The sequence below is a fragment of the Saimiri boliviensis genome, chromosome 9, assembly GCF_048565385.1.
Source record: "Saimiri boliviensis isolate mSaiBol1 chromosome 9, mSaiBol1.pri, whole genome shotgun sequence".
NCBI lineage: Eukaryota > Metazoa > Chordata > Mammalia > Primates > Cebidae > Saimiri > Saimiri boliviensis.
The window spans coordinates 97,461,607-97,480,552 of NC_133457.1; the positions used below are offsets into that span (position 1 = coordinate 97,461,607).

Here is an 18,946-nt window from a genome sequence, read left to right on the forward strand (position 1 = left end):
GCTTGTTTTTCAAAGTGTTTATTTACTGCTGCTACTGTTTGATTAGAATGTATTAAATTTTAAAATCTACTGGAGTGGTGGGGGAGCGGGGAGAAATCCTGTAATGGACTTCGTACACATTTATCTCGCTGAATTCAAATTTTTACTGAGTGATCCAGTGCATGAGTCTTCGGATAGGTGTGGCAACTGAGGGTCAGAGGGGTGACATGACCTGCCTGAGACCACATTCTGGTCAGAGGCAAAATTGGATTTAATCCGAAGTTCATTTCCTCTATAGCTTTCCCTGGTAGCCAAAGATGAATGAGAATTTTCCTTGCTGACTGTATTTTGCGGCAATCCCACCTCCCACCGAAAATACTCAAGGAGGTACTCAAAATTCAGGGTTTCTTTTGGGCAGTAACTAACTTGGGTCAGTGCCAAGCCTTAGTCCACGCTGTTCCAACCACCCAGGACACCTTTCCTTCTCCCTTACCTGTTGGTTAAATCCTCCTCAGCCTTCCAGACTCTCTGCTCAGGAGTCACCTCCCATCTGAGTGGGGACTGCTCCTTAATGTTTCCAAAAAAGAATCACCATATTTCTCAAGTTGAAGGTCTAATCGAGCTGGCTGTCACCAGTGTCCAATGCAGAGAGAACACTCCAAAAGCAGCAGCTCTCAATGGCATGGCTTCCAGTCTTCTCATTCACCTCTCTGCCCCTTTGCCTCAAGGCAGGTGCTTCACGTTCAACAGCCCCAGTGCCCAGCAAAGGCTCAAGCAAATCACCCATGATGAATTCATGAATCAGTGAACAAAGGAATGAAACTCTTTTTGACTGTACACAGACCCCATCTCTGGGGTAGCTGAATGGGTGAATAAGCAGCAAAATTCTAGCAAATCAGGATGAGAGGGTATAGGAGACTTGCATTATTAGATAATGGAGGACAAAATTGGTGGACTATGACCAAATGCATGGCTCCTAGGTGCATGATGCCAGGCTGTGGAGGGGGCAGGGCCAAGGCCACCAAGCCCCACTGGTGACTGATGTGGCCAATGAGGGGGGTTTCCCCTCTGTACGCCTCTCTGGGACCAGCTCTGGCTTCTTTCTCACCAAGCCCAGACCTTAAAGTAGGGGTATAGTGAGGGCTACCTGGAGGTAGTGCTGCCCCGTGAAGGAGGCTTTGGGGAGGAGGAGGATGCTTTGAGATGGTGAGGGGCATCTGCCATCAGGGGATATGTGAGAAGAATAAAGGCAAAATCTAACTGGACACGAAGTTATCCAGAGAGTAAAGCACTCAACTCTCATGCAGCCTCTAGTGAAGCCTTTATTTCGTTAAATCAATGCTGCCCATTCATATGGACCTTTCCAATGTTTGCATGATTTATACAGGATAACATCTCTGGATCCAAATTGCTAACTCTATGCCTTGGAACATTGTATGACCCCGGGAACATATCATGAAATATTTACCAAACTGGATCTTTCTGTTTACACTACGATAATAGAGTGTACATATTTCATTCTATCTTTGTGAGCAGATGGAAATTTTTATTTCAAATATTTGCTCTGTGAATGGGAGTAGAATAAATTTCATCACACTGGAAAAGCCAGTCCTCGAATTAGGGGGGCCCATTGTGACGCCAACTCGACAGACTGTTTTCTGAGCATTTTTTTAAAACTGAAAAATAACTGTGGTTTCCAGCTGGGTGGAAATACAGATCTAAGAATTTGCTTAGCTAGAATCACAATGACGCAAAAAAGTGGAACTGAGAAAACAACTGAAAAGGGATGCCAAAATTTGATAGATGTTTATTTGTTAGACGTGATGCTTATTTCTGTGTTACTGCATGCAAGAAATAAAATGCATTTTAAAACAAATAGGAAGGTTGTTGAGTATCTAGCTGAGCCCAGCCTGTGCGGGGCAATTCAGAGGTGACCTAAGCAGTACCTCTCCCACCTCAGCATGCAAGGAATGTGCTTCTCCTACACCTGTTGTAGGGGCTGGAGGGACTGAGAGGGGAAGAGGGCATGACCTGTCCCTGCCATCAAGAGGGTACACAGCCTCCTGTGGAGTATGAGTTTATGAAGAGCCAATCCGGTGCTGAGAAAAAGCACTTAGAGGAGGGGCTTCTGTCCCAGTCTGGAGGTGTTGTCCTTGCTGTTTGAGACTGGACAGCTCCCAAGCCCTTTCCTGGGTCTCTCTCTCCATATGTGGTACATAGTAGCTCACTCTCACCAACAGTGTAAAAGCGTTCCTGTTTCTCTACATCAAAATGTGACACATATACACCATGGAATACTATGCAGCCATAAAAAGAGATGAGTTCATGTCCTTTGCAGGGACATGGATGAAGCTGGAAACCATCATTCTCAGCAAACTGGCACCTTTTTATGGCTGCATGGTATTCAGAGCGGGCCTGAATGTCAATGTGACAGCTGCACACTGTCTTCCCACTTGCAGCCCCTCTCTGTCCTCCTCACACTCTCTGCACCTCTCCATTTGATGCCATTCGTGATGTACAGATTCAAATATGTTGTTGACATTCCCCCAGAGCCCTCCAGGCAGGAATGTTTGCTTTGGAGGTATTGGATAGACGTGGTAAGATCAAGGGCTTTCCATCAGCTTCCTAGCTGTCTATCACCCAGTGCCACGTCTCCCCCAGCAGTGGGATCACTTGCCATTTATAGAGTCTGCCCTTCTACAGAGTCATCGGGAATGAACCAAGAGAGGCCAGAGTGTCTCAACAGCACACCAGAGAAATCCAGGTAAGCACAAGGCAATGACACCCTCCCTCCTGCCTTTTCATCAGATGCTGAACCAGACTAAAGCTTTTGATACAGGTTACCAGTTACAAATTGTGTTTGGTTCTAGCACAGAACCTGAAAAATAGTGGCTTCAATCATGATGAGAAGCCCAGAGTTAGGCTGGTGGAGCCTGCCACCTCCTTCCTCAGTTACCCCTAGGCTGTGACTTTCGTCTTCCTGCTAGTAATATAACTACCGGGCTCCAGTCATCATGTCTTCTATCCGATCAGGAAAAAACAAGATCACGATCATGCACTTTGCAGCTGGGTCAGCCACGCTAGAGAACTTTTTAAGAAGCCCCGACCTACAATTTCCATTTATATCTTATTGACCATGCCTGGTTGCAAAGAAGGTTGGGAAAGAAAATTTCTTTGTTAAGCACGTTTCCTCCCTCAAAAATAAAAGGATTCTGTAAACAAAGAGGGAAGAATGGGCGTGTGCCCTCAGCTCTCCAAGCTTCCATTTCTTGCTCTGTAAAGGAAGCACGTCAATATCTGTCTCATGGGATTGGGATGTTGTAAGGAATCGGGGCACTCCCCCAGCACCCAGCAGGAAAGATGCTCCCCAGCCACCCTCCTCTCCTTCAGACTGTCCGTCTGTGAGTCTTCCAAGGGTACTCACTCTCAGAACCAGGGAATGATAAAGAGAAACTTTAATTTGCAAATCCAAAATTAACTTTCATTTAGTGGCACCAAGCTAAACAATGTTCAAAATGCTTGCTGAATTCTCCTAGTAACCTTTTTGCGTGAGATGCAGAGTAAAGTATATAAAACTAAAAGGTGGGAAAGCCAGGTGCTAGTCACTAACTACAGCTGGCCTTAGGAAAACCTTAACCCTGATCCGAGACTCAGTGTCCCATCTGTAAAATGAGTGTTGGGCCGGGTGCAGTGCTTCACACCTGTAATCCCAGTACTCTGGGAGTCAGAGGTGGGTGGATCACAAGGTCAAGAGTTAGAGGCCAGCCTGGCCAACATGGTAAAACCCCATCTCTACTAAAATACAGAAATTAGCTTGGTGTGGTGTTGCACGTTTGTAATTCCAGCTCCTTGGGAGGCTGAGGCAGGAGAATCACTTGAACCCAGGAGGCAGAGGTTGCAGTGAGCCGAGATGATGCCACTGGACTCCGGCTTGGGCAACAGAAGGAGATTCTGTCTCAAAAAAAAAAAAAAAAAAAAGTGTGTTGGGTGGGTAGGAATGAGTCCCAATGACTCCTTTGCTTCCCCCCCACCAATCTCCCTTAGCTCCATAAAAACCCTCTCAGAGTGACCCTGAAGCTGACACTATTTACCCGGTAGCCGAAGGGTACTGCCGGAAGATGCTGATGGTCTAGGCCTCCTCATCCTCTGTTGGCTTCTTGCCCTGTTGCCTACTCAATATTTGAATATTTGACCTGCCTGTGTGTTTATTATATTGCACATTTTCATTTCTTGGCCTTTAGTCCCTTGGTCATTTTTAAAGCAGGAATCATAGGGTTTCAAACTGTACCTGTTTATTTGCTCATGGATGTCCTTCTTTATTTTTATAGATTTCTATCTTTTAGAGTTGACTTTAGTTGGGAGGGTTAGTCTGATGCAGGATACTCTGTCGTGATCAAAACCAGAACTCTGCAGGTGGAACTTGAGCTTAGATTTCACAAGCACTGTGCAACCACTCATTTGGGGTTCAGGGATAGGGTGAGAAGGATGAACACAGAGAATGCTTTCATACTTAAAAAACATCGCAGGCATGGTGGCTCATGCCTGTAATCCCAGCACTTTGGGAGGCTGAAGTGGGTAGATTGCCTGAGCTCAGGAGTTCGCCACCAACCTAGGCAACACAGCGAAACCCCATCTCTCCTAAAATAAAAATTTTTTAAAAATTAACCAGGTGTGGTGGTGGGTGCCTGTAATCCCAGCTAGTCGGGAGGCTGAGGCAGAATTGCTTGAACCAGGGAGGTGAAGGTTGCGGTGAGCCAAGATTGCGCCACTGCACTTCACACTTCAGCCTGGATGACAGAGCACAACTCCATCTAAAAACAAACCAACAGACCTTCAGGACTGGTTATTCCCAGAAATGCTTCATGGGTCATAATGTGGCAGGTAAATGCAGAAAAACACCTGAGGATATTCCTGCTTCCGGAATAAATGTCAGGTGAAAATCTTGATCATAATGATCATGATTCTCATGATCATAAAGATGCATCAACACAGTAGTGACCATTTGTGGCGCACTTACAATGTGCAAGGTGCTGTGCTAAGTGCTTACCACAAAGGCAAGAGGAAGATGTGAGTCTGTATCCTATGCATTTTCCAGATGAGGAAAGCAAGGCACCAGGAGTCTGGGTTGCCTAAGGTATCCAGCAAGTAGATGGCAGAGCTGAGATTCCATCCCAGGTCTGCCTGCTCTGAAGCCAGGACATATCACTACCACCATTTCACTGTAAAATGAGGGTAGTGTATCCTGCATGACGTTGTGTCGTGAAGCAACTTGCCCTAAATCCCAGAATCCCACAGTTGGCAGCAGGTGGGGGACTTCAGAGACCATCGTCATAACGCTAATGTTATGCAGCCTCTTGCAGCAGCCGTGGGCAGCCCTGCTGGGGAAGGCCATGTCCCTGCGAAAAAAACTGTGTCCAGCTTTTGGGCCTAAATACAGGTTGTGTGGCCTTGGGCAAGTGGCTTCATCTCTTGGACCCTCCGTTTCTTGCTCTAAACTATGAGGAAAAGGATGTCCTTCTCTGAGCCTCAGTAAACCCATCTGTAAAATGGACATAGGTGAATGGATTCACATGAGTTCTGTGGCCACCTCAGACATAAGCTCTCAGAAGACCCTCTCAGAAAGTGTCCTCGCAACTGACCTCTTTGCCCTGATCCCCCACAGGGATCTGACCCAAGATGCTGAATATCTCCGGCCTCTTCATTCTCTGTGGGTTGCTTGCCTCATCCTCTGTCCAGGAGGTCCTGCCTGGAGTTTCTTCCCAGCTCCTTAATGGTGAGACTGTCCTATCTTGGGTCATGCAGTACCCTGAGCCAATGCCAGTTAAGTTCTCATTAGTACAGTGCCTGGGACACAATTAACACCATTAACTGTTGTCCTGACTGTAATATCATTTAATCCTCATTTCCTGAGAGCCCCCTCTCTCCCATCTCCTTGCTGTGCTTTATCTATCAAGACCCACCATCAAAGCACCCAGCTCTGCAAGGACTGGTCCCTGTCCCAGCCTTTGCACCTGCTGTTTCCTCTCCCTACTGTCAGCATGGCTGCCTCCCTTCCTTCAGATCTCTGCTCAAACGCCACCTTTATAGAAAGCCCTTCCTTGACCTCCCTGCATAAATTAATTCCTCACCCTGCCTTTTATTTTATCCTCATAGGCTGAACTGATATTCAGTGGCACGGTCATAGTGGTTAAAACTTTGAAATTTGGGGGTATGCTATTTGGGAAACGTTTCCTGCTCAGAGAATCTCCAGGTGCCCCCCATTACCCCAAACCACCCCAACTTCACCCCCAGAATTCTAACTTCCCCATGAACCAAACAACGACGGAGTTAACACCTGGCACAGCCTGGGGAGCCCAGCACTGGCTCCAGAGCTGTGGCTGCTGTCCTTCCTGATTGGCCAGTGCCCCTGCTGAGCTCGTTGCTAAATACGTTGAAACTAACCCCTTCACAGCACTTGTTTACACCTGAATTCTGCCTGTCCCTTTATTCTCCGCTTTTTCATCTGTCTCTCCTCAGCCCCGTGAAAATGCCAGCTCCATCAGGGTGGTGCCCAGGGTGGTGAACAGACTGGGTGCATGGCCTGGGTGCATGGTAGGCCCCTGTGAATATTCACTGGATGATTATGTCTGGAATGAACTTGGCCCAGAGCCCAGCAAGCCAGAAATAGCTGAACAACAAGTCAGAGCCACATATAGGACATGCTTAGAGGTCAAGGTTGCGTCTGAGGATCATTAGCATCTGAATGTCTGCATGGGTTTGGGGGTGGGGCATTCTTTACAGATTTAACTCAAGGACTCCTCAGGGCAGACTTTCTTCCCAGCCTGCAGACAATTGGCCTCCAGAAGTCATTGAGTAGTACCTTCGACGGCATATCAGGCCTCCTGGGCATCTTGGGGACTCCACTCACCAATGAGATCGGCACTGTTAGGTGAGTGGCCTCTGATCACCAACCGCCCCTAGTCCAGGCTGTCCTGGTTTGTTGGATTGTTAGAGCTCTCCCCACATTTCCTGACCTCACAGAGGCCCTTCCCTTGCAAAGAGCCCATCCAGCTCTGATGGCCTGAGATCCCCTGGTTGAGAGAAACTCCCACTGAGGGGGGAGGCAGGAGGCTCAGGCAGGGGACAAAGACACAGGGTTTCAGTCCCCTTGTCTGGGAAGAGGATGGCTGCTCACCAACTGTAAGCATCTCCAATCTCCCCCCTTTCTCTGAGCCTCAATATCTGCCATGTTCAATGGGGATTAATTGCATCTATCCTCATGGGGCTGTTGTGAGCATTAAATGAAATAATAAGTGTTAAATGTTTGCACAGCTCCCTGTCCTCAGTAAGCGTCCAATCACAGGTAATAAACAACAACAAGAATATGGTCATCATAATACTAGATGATGCTGGTTTTAGGGTTAGACCGGCCACTGCAATGTAGAAGACCTGGGTCCCTTGTCTCATAAGCATCTTAAACTCAACAAGTCCAAAAACTCATCTGATGACTCCCACCCTTATCCCCTGCCCCAACCTGTGCCTCCCTGCCCAGCCCATCTCACCTAATGATGACTCCAACCATCCAGTTGCTCTGGCCAAAAATTGTGATGTCCTCCCTTACTCCTCTGTCTCCCGTGTACCTGCTTTCAGCCTGTCGCCAAACCATCCTGCCTTCAAATCATACCCTGGCAGCATCTCACTTCTTTTTTATTTTTATTTTATTCTTTTTTTTTTGAGACAGAGTCTTGCTCTGTCACCAGGCTGGAGTGCAATGGCATGATCTTGGCTCACTGCAACCTCCGCCTCCTGGGTTCAAGTGATTCCCCTGCCTCAGCCTGTACTCCTTCCCTTAGCTGGGACTACAGGCATGCACCACCGTGCCCAGCTAATTTTTTGTAATTTAGTAGAGACAGGGTTTCACCATGTTGGCCAGGATGGTCGCGATCTCCTGACCTCGTGATCCGCCTGCCTCTGCCTCCCAAAGTGCTGGGATTACAGGCATGAGCCACCGCTCCAGGCCCTTACCACTTTTTTTCCACCTCCAACTGTCTGAGCCATCATCTCCTCCCTTGACCTATAGCCCCAGTTTCCCCCATTTCCACCCAGCAGCCCTCATCTCGTCCATTCTGTTCTGCCAGTATCCAGAAAAAATCTAAGAACTGGAGCCAACCCTGTAACTCCCTTGTCCAAACCCTCCAATGTCTTCTCTTAGCCCTCAGAACCAAACCCAAAGTTCTTACCACTGGCCCTCAAGGCTCCATGCAATCTGGCCCTGACTACCTCTCCCACCTCTTTTGCTCTTCTCACCTCACTCACTGCCTGCCTGCCAGCCACTCGCAGCCTGTTGCTGTTCCTCAAACACCCCAGCCACATTTCAGCCTCAGGGCCTTTGCACTTGCTCTGTCTTCTTTATTACTTTTAATATTATTATTAGTTTGAAATAGGGTCTCAGTCTGCCTCCCAGGCTGGAGTTCAGTGAGTGCTGCGACCACAGCTCACTGCAGCCTCAACCTCCTGGGCTCAAGCCATCCTCTTACCTCAACCTCCTGAGTAGCCAGGACCACAGACACGTGCCACCGTGCCCAGCTAATGTTTTGTTTGTTTGGTTGATTTTTTGTTTCGCTTTGTTTTGTTTTTGAGACAGGGTCTTGCTCTGTCACCCAGGCTGGAGTGCAGTGGCACAATCATGGCTCACTGCAGCCTTGACTTCTCAGGCTCAATTGATCCTCCTGCCTTGGCCTCCGAAAGTGCTGGGATAACAAGCGTGAGCCACAGCACCCAGCCTTGGTCTATCTTAAGCCCGTCCCTTTCTTCTCCTATCTGCATTCTCACTTAATTCATGACTCTGCCCAAACATCACCTCCTTTGATAAACCTTCCCTGACTACCCTGTCTAAAATTCCACTCTTCTCAATATTGCCTTCCATCTCCCTGATCCCGTAAGGCCTTCTCTTCACTGTGCCTATCACTTTCTGTATGTATTCATTTACTGGATTTATGCTCTTACACATACACATCTTCCCCAAGCATCTACTATATATATGGCTTTCAGCCTTACTGATTCCAGCCTGCTTGGTGCTGGCCAAAGTGCTGAACGTGATTATTCTGAGATACATTAAGGTAAGAGCTTCTTTTTGCTCAGAGATGTATTCCCAGTGCTTGTAACAGATAGTAGCTGTGCAATAAACGACCTGGTTGATGAATGAGTAGCCATCTTTGCATGTATTCAGCTTCTTCTCTGCAAGGGACCTGCCACTGCACAAAGTGAGGTCCACTTGCAGCAGAAGCCACCGCCTCCCTGTGTTGTGCTGTTTCTTCACCCAGGATACAGGTGAAAAATCCTCAACTCCTCCAAGTCTCCATCGAGAGCACACCTCAAAGAAATGAGGCCACTGTACGAATACCATTCACATCTGAGTTGATTGTGCAGTAAGTAACATCTCTTTGTCCCGAAGGCCCCACTGGCTTTTGCACAGTAATGGGGAGATGTGGGAAGGACCCCTAAGCAAAAGTCTCAGCAACAGATTCGCTGTGTGGTTAGAGCAAAACACCCACCCTCTCTGGGCCTGAGTCACCCCATGTGTAGAATGAGAAGCCTGTAGAACACTTGAATGCTCCCAGCTTGGGGCCCCTCTGGGGAAAGCAGGAATGTTGAACTGATTTCCTCTACCTACCTCCTCCAGACAGCCCCCACCTTCATGTATTTGGACTTCATGAGTCCACTTAGTTCTGATTGAATGTAACTGAAGACACAAACACAGAATCACCTCTGGACCCCAATTCCTTGGTACCATTGCCTAGAGATCACCCCAGGGGCTGCGTCTGGCCCACTGATATATTTTGTCTGGTTTGCATGGTGCATTGGCAGAGGCCAGGCATTCTCCAGTTCACCACAGCCTTCACCGCTCCCTGTGAAACTAACTGCCCATCTACTTCATTCATTTCCATTGCAAGCCTGGCCATCAAGGCAATGGAGTCTGAGACCTCTAGAAGAGGACTTTCCGAGGTCAGGTGCAGTTTCTCAATTTTGATAAGTTGCCAAACTTAGAATCAACGTTTTCCTTCCTAACTGTCCCCAGAGCCAGAGGTAGCAGGTATTAGACTCCTGGAGTGCAGAACCCTCTGACTTAGCCACTGGCTGGATGTGTGATTTGAAGAAAGCCATTCTCATTCTCCAGCGCTGAATGGCCTCTTTTGAAAACTGAGAAAATGACCTTAACAGGCTGGTTTTGAAGATTCTGTGGCAATATGGGGAACCCTAGTTCTAGAAGCAAATGAGAATGTAGTAAGCTCTGAGCTTCTCTCCCACCTGCCTTCCCCCTTCCCTCCCACAGGCTCCTGACCATGAAGCCCTTCACAGCTAATATGCAGTCAGATATAAAAGTCCAGATTCGTTTGGAGAAGAATTTAGGTGGCAGATATGAACTCGCCTTTGGGAACTGCAGGCTCTTGCCTGAGGCTATGTGGGTCCAAACTGGAGTCCCGTGAGTTTTTGATCTCTTTTCCTCTGTGTCCAGCTGGTTATGATGATGCCTCTAGTGAAGTTTCACCTGAAAGATATTACCAGAAAAACAATACCCTACAAAATTAGGTTTTGGTGTGTATGGGGATGTGTGTATAATAAATAGGACTTTACGTGCCTTTAAAATTTTGTTTTTTACAAAAGTAATAATTCTATTGACATGAAAAAGAGACTTACCAAATAATACTGAGGAAAAAGAAGGATTGCTTGGCCATTTGTTGATAGTTAGGTTATTTCTAAACTTTTTGGGCCTAGCAAGATGGCTTATGCCTGTAATCTCGGCGCTTTAGGAGGCTGAGGCAGGCAGATCACTTGAGCCCAGGAGTTCACGACAAGCCTGGGCAACATGGCAAAACCCTGTCTATACAAAAATTAGCCAAGTGTGGTGGTGGGTGCCTGTAGTCCCAGCTACGAGGGAGGCTGAGGTGGGAGGCTCACTGGAGCCCAGGAGGTTGAGGCTGCAGTGAGCCATAAGCATGCCACTGTACTCTAGCTAGGGCAACAATCAAGGCCCTGTCTCAAAAAACTAAATTAATTTTAAAAATAAACATTTTGGGCCAGGTGCAGTGGCTCATGCCTATAATACCAGCACTTTCGGAGGCTGAGGTGGGTGGACCACGAGGTCAGGAGTTCGAGACCAGCCTGGCCAATATGGTGAAACCCCATCTCTACTAAAACTACAAAAAATTACTGGGTGTGGTCGCATGCACATGTAGTGCCAGCTGCTCAGATGACTGAGGTAGGAGAATTACTTGAACCAGGAGGCAGAGGTTGCAGTGAGCCGAGATCGTGCCACTGTCCTCCAGCCTGGGTGAGAGAGGAAGACTCTATCTCAAAAACAAACAAACAAATAAACAAACATTTTGCTATCATAAATAACCCTGAACATTTTGATACAGGAAACTTTTCCAAAAACTGAATTATTTTCTTTCTTATTGTAGATTTTTTAAGATTATTCCAAAAGTATACACATTTCTACAACTTTTAAGTTTTAAGGCACTGCCAAACTGCTCACCAAATACCTTACCAATGGAACTGAACCGGGTGGCATGTCTCTAGCTGACATTGCTCAGTTTTGTCCTATACACAATCAATCCCAATTATTCTCTTTTTCACAGCTTTTTTATACATACATACCTTCCCCACACATCGGCTATAGATGGCTTTCGGTCTCATCCACTCATTTATTTCAGCCTGCTTCGTGCTGGGAAAAGTGCTGAATGTGATTGTTCTGAGGCACATTAGAACAAGATCTTCTTTTCTCTTGGAGGAAAAACGCTATTATTTTCATTACCTTGACTGCCAGTAGGAAAGCATTTCACCATTTCTTAGTCTCTGACATTTCCTCTTCAGAGAAACTATCTTCAGAGGCTGTGCCCTTTTATTCACTAGAGTTCAGTGTTTACTTCTAAATTTATAATCCCTTTTTTAAATACTTCTTTTTAAGTTTTGTTTTGTTTTGTTTTGAAACACGGTCTCACTCAGTTGCCCAGGCTGAAGTGCAGTGGTGGTGCAATCTCAGCTCACTGCAAGTCATCCTCCCATCTAGGCCTCCTGAGTAGCTGATACTACAGGTGCAGGCCATCATCCCCGGCTACTTTTTGTGTTTTTTGTAGAAATAGAGTTTCACTATGTCTCCCAAGCTGGTCTCAAACTCCTGGACCAAAGGGATCCACCTGCCTCAGCCTCTCAGAGTGCTGGGATTACAGGCATGAGCCACCATACACAGCCCTTTTAAAATATTTTTTTTTTAATTAAGGCTGATATCCACATTTAGCTGAATCCAGCGGTCATCACCAGTCCATTTTCTTTTTCTTTTTTTTTTTTTTTGAGTCTTTTTCTTTTTTATTTATTGATGCTGTGAGATTTATACTTTTAAAAAATCAGATTGAATACAGATACATTTATGGACTAAAATGCAAAATACGCATGAATTTTCAGGCATTTTCTGTTTGCAATAAACTGCTTAGGTTACGTCCTGCTACCAAAAAGTATCTTGCATTTTGAAAGAAGCATGAATTCTCTATTTTGATTCATCTCCATTGCTCACTGTTTCAGAAAATATCTGGGTGTGGAATGCTTTCTGCACCTTTGCACACCTGGTCCTGTCCCCCTGACATGCTCAGACATAAGCGAGAACCAGGCCAGATTCACAGCCCATCTCCCTTCTGAAACCTCTGCAAATGCTGCTCTCTCTTTCTCGTGATGTACCAAAGAAAACAAGTCCCTCCTTTGTGGGGAATCTGAGACCTCAGGCTGGAAGCAGTAGATCATAGCTGATTTCTATGCAAACTCTTCAAGAAATAAAGACATAAACTCTTTGCCTGAGAATAAGACAGATTTACCTTCACATGTTAAGGAATAGGGACTGAGTCAGGAACACAGAATACAAGGATGCTTTTATGCTATTTCCTGCTTCTTTCTCCTTTCTAAAGAATGATATTACACTGTTCCTTCCATGAAGGCAGTGGCCCTCTGGCAGAGGAGATAAGTCCTACTGTAGCATCAGATAAGCAGAGAAATGAGAAAGTGAGCAGGAAGGAGAGAACTCAGAATTGGCCAGGATGGTCAGGAAGAGCTTTCTGCAGGAAACCAGTTGGCTGGGCCTACAAGGGGCTAGAATTTGAAGAAGGCATTTCCAGAGAGAGATGCAAAATAGTCACAGAGAAGACACTGGTGGGTAACAATGATAAGGGCAAGGTGACTTAAATTGGAAGATTAATTTTAAGGAGCTCTGGAGTGTGGATTGGAGCGGTAGGACCCAGCTGGGTGATGGAATGTCATGGAAACAAGGAGCAGGCTTGAAGAAGTTCACGGTCATTGAGCAAAGAAGGGATGTGGGAAAGGAGGGTCCGAGGGAAGTTAATCTGTTGGCATATTTTCTGCATCTTCATTTAGACTCGCCCCAGCAGCAAAACTTTTTGTGGAAAACATAGAGAGAAACCTGAAAAACACAGTAGCCCATGACCTGGGACGAAAAGTAAGTATGCAAACCCAGATTACTTCAGTTTTTGAGCTGAGACTCAGAGCATGAGGGGTTGGATCTTCTTGATGAAGTGGGAGGAAATCTTCCAGGAAGGAGAGTTAGGGAGAGGTGGAGTGGCATCTGTTAAGCTCCCATTCTGCAGTCGGGCGCTGGTGAATTGTTTTACAGACATTGTTCAATTCTTCAGGTCAAAACCAGCATCTGTGAGACCAGAGGTGAGTTGATAAATCTCTCCAAAACTCAGTTCCCTTATCTGTAAAATGGGGATAAGTCATCACAAAATTAACATTCACTAAGCACGCAAACACGGTGCTGAATATCTGAAATGAATTTTCTTAACTCATCCGCCAGACAATCTCATGCTCCAGGTAAAAGTATCATCTTCATTTTCCAGATTTAAGAAAAAGTTTCAGAGACAGCCAATGACTTACTCAAGTCGTACAGCTGCCAAGTGGCTGAGCTGACTTGTGACCCTAGGGCAGTCTGTCCCCAAACCCATCCACCTGGTTGTCCCCAGAACAGGTTGACTGAGGAGAACTTGGTGTGGTCACTCCCATTGAGGCTTCATTGGTGGAGCCCTCCTCCTGACTCTTGCCTATTTCCTTGTCTTTCAGGTGTGTCCTGTGATTAACAAATGGCTCTACAACCTGGATCAGCATGTGGTTAAGGAGCTGATTAGTAAGTGCTGGAGGTGGGAAGGGACAGGAACATTCCAGAAGAAAGCTCAGACCCCCTCCCTCACCCTTTGTATCTCATTTCCCCTTACCTCACCCTGGCACTTCTCCTAGACCAAAAATCTCTTTCCTGCTGAAGTAGAATGGTCCCTAATAATAATAACCTCGATAAACTCAGCTGACATTTACTGAGGGAGCCCGGTGTGCCAAGGCCAACATGAAGCACTGTGCCTGCAGTAGTGATTGAATGCTCACCTTTAGCTAAGGACATCCTGATTTTAATTCTATTCTTCTCCCCAAAGCCTAGAGCAGCTAAGATATGAATGGAAGCCCTTTATCCTCCTCTAAAATTGTATGATGTTGAATGATGGGCAGAAAATTGATCTGGTTTCAGCCCAAAGACTGCTTCCTTTCAGTAGTCTCTACCTCAAGCATCCAAAGTTTTCATATCTGCCAGAACTCAAAGCAAAAAAAATGCAAGATTGAGTCTCAGCAGCTCAGGCCCCCAGAAGGACTGCAAACCTCCCCCACCAAAAAAAAAAAGCAAAAAACCCTGCAGAATTGAAAGGTGTATGTCTTCGTTCACTAAATATTCACTAGTCCTGCCAAGTCTAGATGCCGGAGTTTCTGAAGTTCCCTTGAGTGGCTCTTCTGACCTCAGCTTATAAACCTCCATTGACTGGGAACTCATTACGTTTTTTTTTTTTTTTTTTTTTTTTTTTTTTTTTTTTTTTTTTTTTGAGATGGAGTGTTGCTCTGTCACCCAGGCTGGAGTGCAGTGGTGCAATCTTGGCTCACTGCAACCTCTGCCACCTGAGTTCAAGCAATTCTTCTACCTCAGCCTCCCAAGTAGCTGGGATTACAGGCATGCATCACTACACCCAGCTAATTTTGTATTTTTAGTAGAGATGGGATTTCACTGGGTTGGCCAGGCTAGCCTTGCACTCCTGACCTCAAGTGATCTGCCCACCTCAGCCTCTCAAATGACTGGGATTACAGGCATGAGCCACCCATGGCACCCCACCAGAACCCACTACCTATGAGGTGGAAAGCTTGAGGCAACTAATCTGGATGAGCCTAAAAGCTCCCAAAGCTTGTGTTTCCAGGTCCGCTCAAATGAATGGGATAGCTCAACCAACACCTTCACTCTGCTATTGGACCATCACTTCAGAGAGATGGGCAGATGAATGGAGACTCCTGTTGCAATGATGGCAGCTTCCTCCACTGTCTCATTCCAATGTAGGAACTCTTGAGTGATTAACTTAGGAGGAAGTGGTTGTTCCCAATCTATAGATAAGAAAACCAAGATCCAAGAACTTTAAGCAATTTATCCAAGATTACTTGGTAAAAAATAACAACAATAAAAGCTAAGTGTATATTAAGTGCTTTACTATGTGCCAGGCTCTTTGTGGACTTTACATGTAACTTGATTAGTCCACACAACTCTATGAGCTAGGTATTATCACTATCTGCATTTTAAAGATGAGGAAACAGAAACAAAGGAAGATAAAAATGTTTGCCCATATTTCCATGGAAGAAAGTGTTGGAACCAGAGTGAACTCACATTCTCCAGCTACAGAGTCCATACTGGTAGTCACTGTACTGCATGAATAAGAACTCTCAGTGAAGTCATCCAAGACAGCCAGTGGCAAATCAGAACTTCACTTCAGACAGAGCCTTCAGACAGAAGGCTCCACTCCTTGGGCTCATTCCCCATCCCCATTCTGCTCCCAGTGCTGCTCCAAGGGGGAAACCTCCCTGGCCTTTCTGATCTTCCTCCACCCCCACTGTCTGAGGTATCTGTTTTACATTCCAGATCTGGTCCTGCTGCAGGAAAAGTACCAAGTCACCATCTAAATGTCCCCAAAGTGAAGGAGCTATGTGTGTACCAATCCGGTGAGCAACCAGAGCATATTTCCATTCCTTAGTGATGACCTTTGGGCTTTAGGGTCATTATAAGTGTGGTACTCATTCATTTGTTAAATTTCAGTTAAGCCTCTACTATATGCTAGACTCCACTCTACATGTTAGGAATGCAGCAGTGAATGAGATAGACAAGGAATCTGATTTCCCAGAGCTTGCATTCTAGTTCGAAATACTAACAGTGAGCAACAAAATAAACATATAATCAACTAAATTCCAGAGGGTGATGAGTATTCAGAAGAAAACAGAGCAAGAGGACATGAGCAAACATAACTGGGGTGGAACAGAGAGAGAGGCATCAAATTAATATAGTCAGACTCTAATATAGAGGCTCTTTAGGAAACAGACATTTCGGCTGAGCCCTGAACGATAAGGCAGAAGGAGCTGCACCAAGACCCGGGAGAAAAGTATCACAAGCAAGAGCATGAACCTGTGCAAAGTCCCTGAAGCAGGAATGAATGAACTTGCCTTTTTGAAGTAAAGAAAGGAGGCTGATGTGGGCTGGAGTGTGTAGGGAGCTCAGTTTTAGGAGACATCTTTACAAGAGTGATATTTGGCAGAGAAAAGGAAAGAAGTTTCTATAAAAGGAGATGTCATTGTTCATTCATTTATCATGTATATATTTGCAGCTCTTTGGTGCTGAATACACTCTGCTCAGGTGCCACCATCTCAAGTCTCTCAAAATGGCACACCCACCACTCTCGTCCCTGCTTTATTTTCCTTCATAATGCTAATTATTATCTAACTTCCTACTATATTATCTGTATCTTTTCTCTCCCTCTCCAAAAGAGTGTAGATCTCATGAAGTCAGGGACTTCATCTTATTCCCTGTTTTATTCCAAGTTCCAGGATTACAAAAATGAATCACACATGGCCCCTGACCTCAAAAGCCCCAGCCTAGCAAGACATAAAACAAATAATTAGGCAATTTCATGTGGGTTGAGGTGCTTAGCTGAGGTTCTATGGAAGTAGAGAGGCAAGACCCAGTAGCCTTGCCAGGGGACTTCCAGGAGTCTTTGCAGAAGAGGCAAGATTTAAACTGGGCATTGAAAAATGATAGACTCTCTTTGTGGGAAAAGACACTATAAGCAGAGGATACAACATGTGCAAGTACACAGAAGTAGGAAAGGGTCTGATGCTCTGGGCAATGGTGGGGAGCTCTGGGTGGCTGCTCATAGGAGTCATGGGGGATAGAGGTATTCTCCTCTGAGGAGTAAGGATAAGCTTGTAATAAGCTATGCGGTACATGTGCTTTGTGAGAACAAGGTAACGTGATGAATTGAGCTGTAAGAAAGTATAGTCCATGACAGGGGGCATAAAAAATTAAGTGGCCAATACCATAATGTAATCTACATCCTTGAGTTGATTAGCTTAGTTATGTAATACTGTAAACCAATGCTGTCTAGTAGAAATATAGCAGGAGACACACATGTAAGTTTGAATTTTCTAGCAAAGCCATCTTTAAAGGGAAAAAGAAATAGGTGTTATTCACCTTACTAGTTTTTATTTACCTACCGTATCCAAATATTGTTATTTTAACATGGAATTATTGTAAAAGTAAATAATACTTTACATTCAATGTTTGTACTAAGTCTTTGGTCTGATGTGTATTTTATACTTAACAGCATATTTCAGTGTGGACTAACTGCATTTCAAATGCTGATATCCATGCGTGACCAGCAGCTACCATGTTGGACGGTGCAGCTCTCTCTAAGCTAATTAGCTGGCAGTTGCAAAACGTTGAAAGGTCTAGGACATCTCATGTGTTCCTGCTAATATATCTAGGCTGCCACTTAGCACAGAAGTCCCAAATCTGTGACCCCCATATTATATTCAGCTCACAGGCGTATTTGGTTTTGCCTAGAAAGTGTTTTATAAATGTGACTGAGTTGCCAATATTAAAAGTAATAAATATGTCTTTTGATTACCTAGGGCACCTGGCGATATTTTGCATTATTGTTCTGTGAAGTAGGCCCAGGCGATGAGGTAGAGCCACCTTTATTGATGAGAGGAAGTCCAGGGAAACAGTGAAAAAACGTTATCCAAATAGAGGCAGTGGTTATGTGTCCCCACAGGAATATACTTCAGCACCGTGGACAGCAGTCACACCAGCGCGGAGGGAGAGTGCAGGAGTGGGAGAGGCTGTCAGTTCTGACCCACAGAAACGTTGTGAAATTTACTAATACCTGAATTATCTCACACAGTATCAGCTCCTGCATCCTAGTCTCCTCCATGGAATGTCCTCCACACTCCCAGCCCCCACCTGAATAGATCGTGTTGATTATTCAGCTGATGCCTGGAATTGCATGACCCTCCCTGGACCCAAAGATCCCCTACTTCTCCTGGCGTGAGGTTATTTCCCTGTACATCCTCACCAGAACCCATGTGCTGATTCCCTGTGATCTTCCCACAATAAATTTTAGCAGCTCTAATCTGCAAACTGTCCAGCTTCCACAGGGCCATGTGGATGGGGGCAACAGTAGCCAGAGGTGGTGGCGGGTCTGGTCATGATAACAAAAGTTTGGAAAGTGGGGGCGGGGGGAACATTTGGGTTAATTTATTCATTATCTCATCAACTAATGAACACTCTGGAATAATTTTTCCCAAAGTAAAGCTAATTAAAAATTTTAAAAGGCTTCCCGTCTTGTCAGGGATGTTTTCTGAACTGATTTTGTGACCTTAGGTGGCTCCATCCTTGGCCACAATCTCCTCACTGTGCAGTGAGAATTTTGGTCTCATCTTACAAGTCCCATCAGGCAAGAACAGCCTACAAAGTTGTGGTTCACGAGAGAAATCTTATCCTGGCCCTGGTAACCCCATTTTTCTTCACTGTATCACCAAACTTCTTAAAAGATACGCTACTATTCACTGCCTCTCCTTCCTC

The 18,946-nt window shown here is 45.6% G+C and overlaps 1 protein-coding gene across 1 annotated transcript; it reads left to right on the plus strand.

Annotated features, from left to right (window-relative positions):
- The first annotated feature begins 2,706 nt into the window (after positions 1-2,706).
- LOC101030129 (putative BPIFA4P protein) lies at positions 2,707-18,697 on the plus strand. The gene is made up of 9 exons (XM_003932062.1): positions 2,707-2,743; positions 5,642-5,752; positions 6,760-6,907; positions 9,282-9,386; positions 10,292-10,441; positions 13,378-13,459; positions 14,080-14,143; positions 15,956-16,035; positions 18,267-18,697. Exons 2-8 carry the CDS (start codon positions 5,656-5,658, stop codon positions 15,994-15,996), a joined length of 687 nt encoding a protein of 228 aa, XP_003932111.1. The 5' UTR covers positions 2,707-2,743; positions 5,642-5,655; the 3' UTR covers positions 15,997-16,035; positions 18,267-18,697.
- Positions 18,698-18,946: the final 249 nt, after the last annotated feature.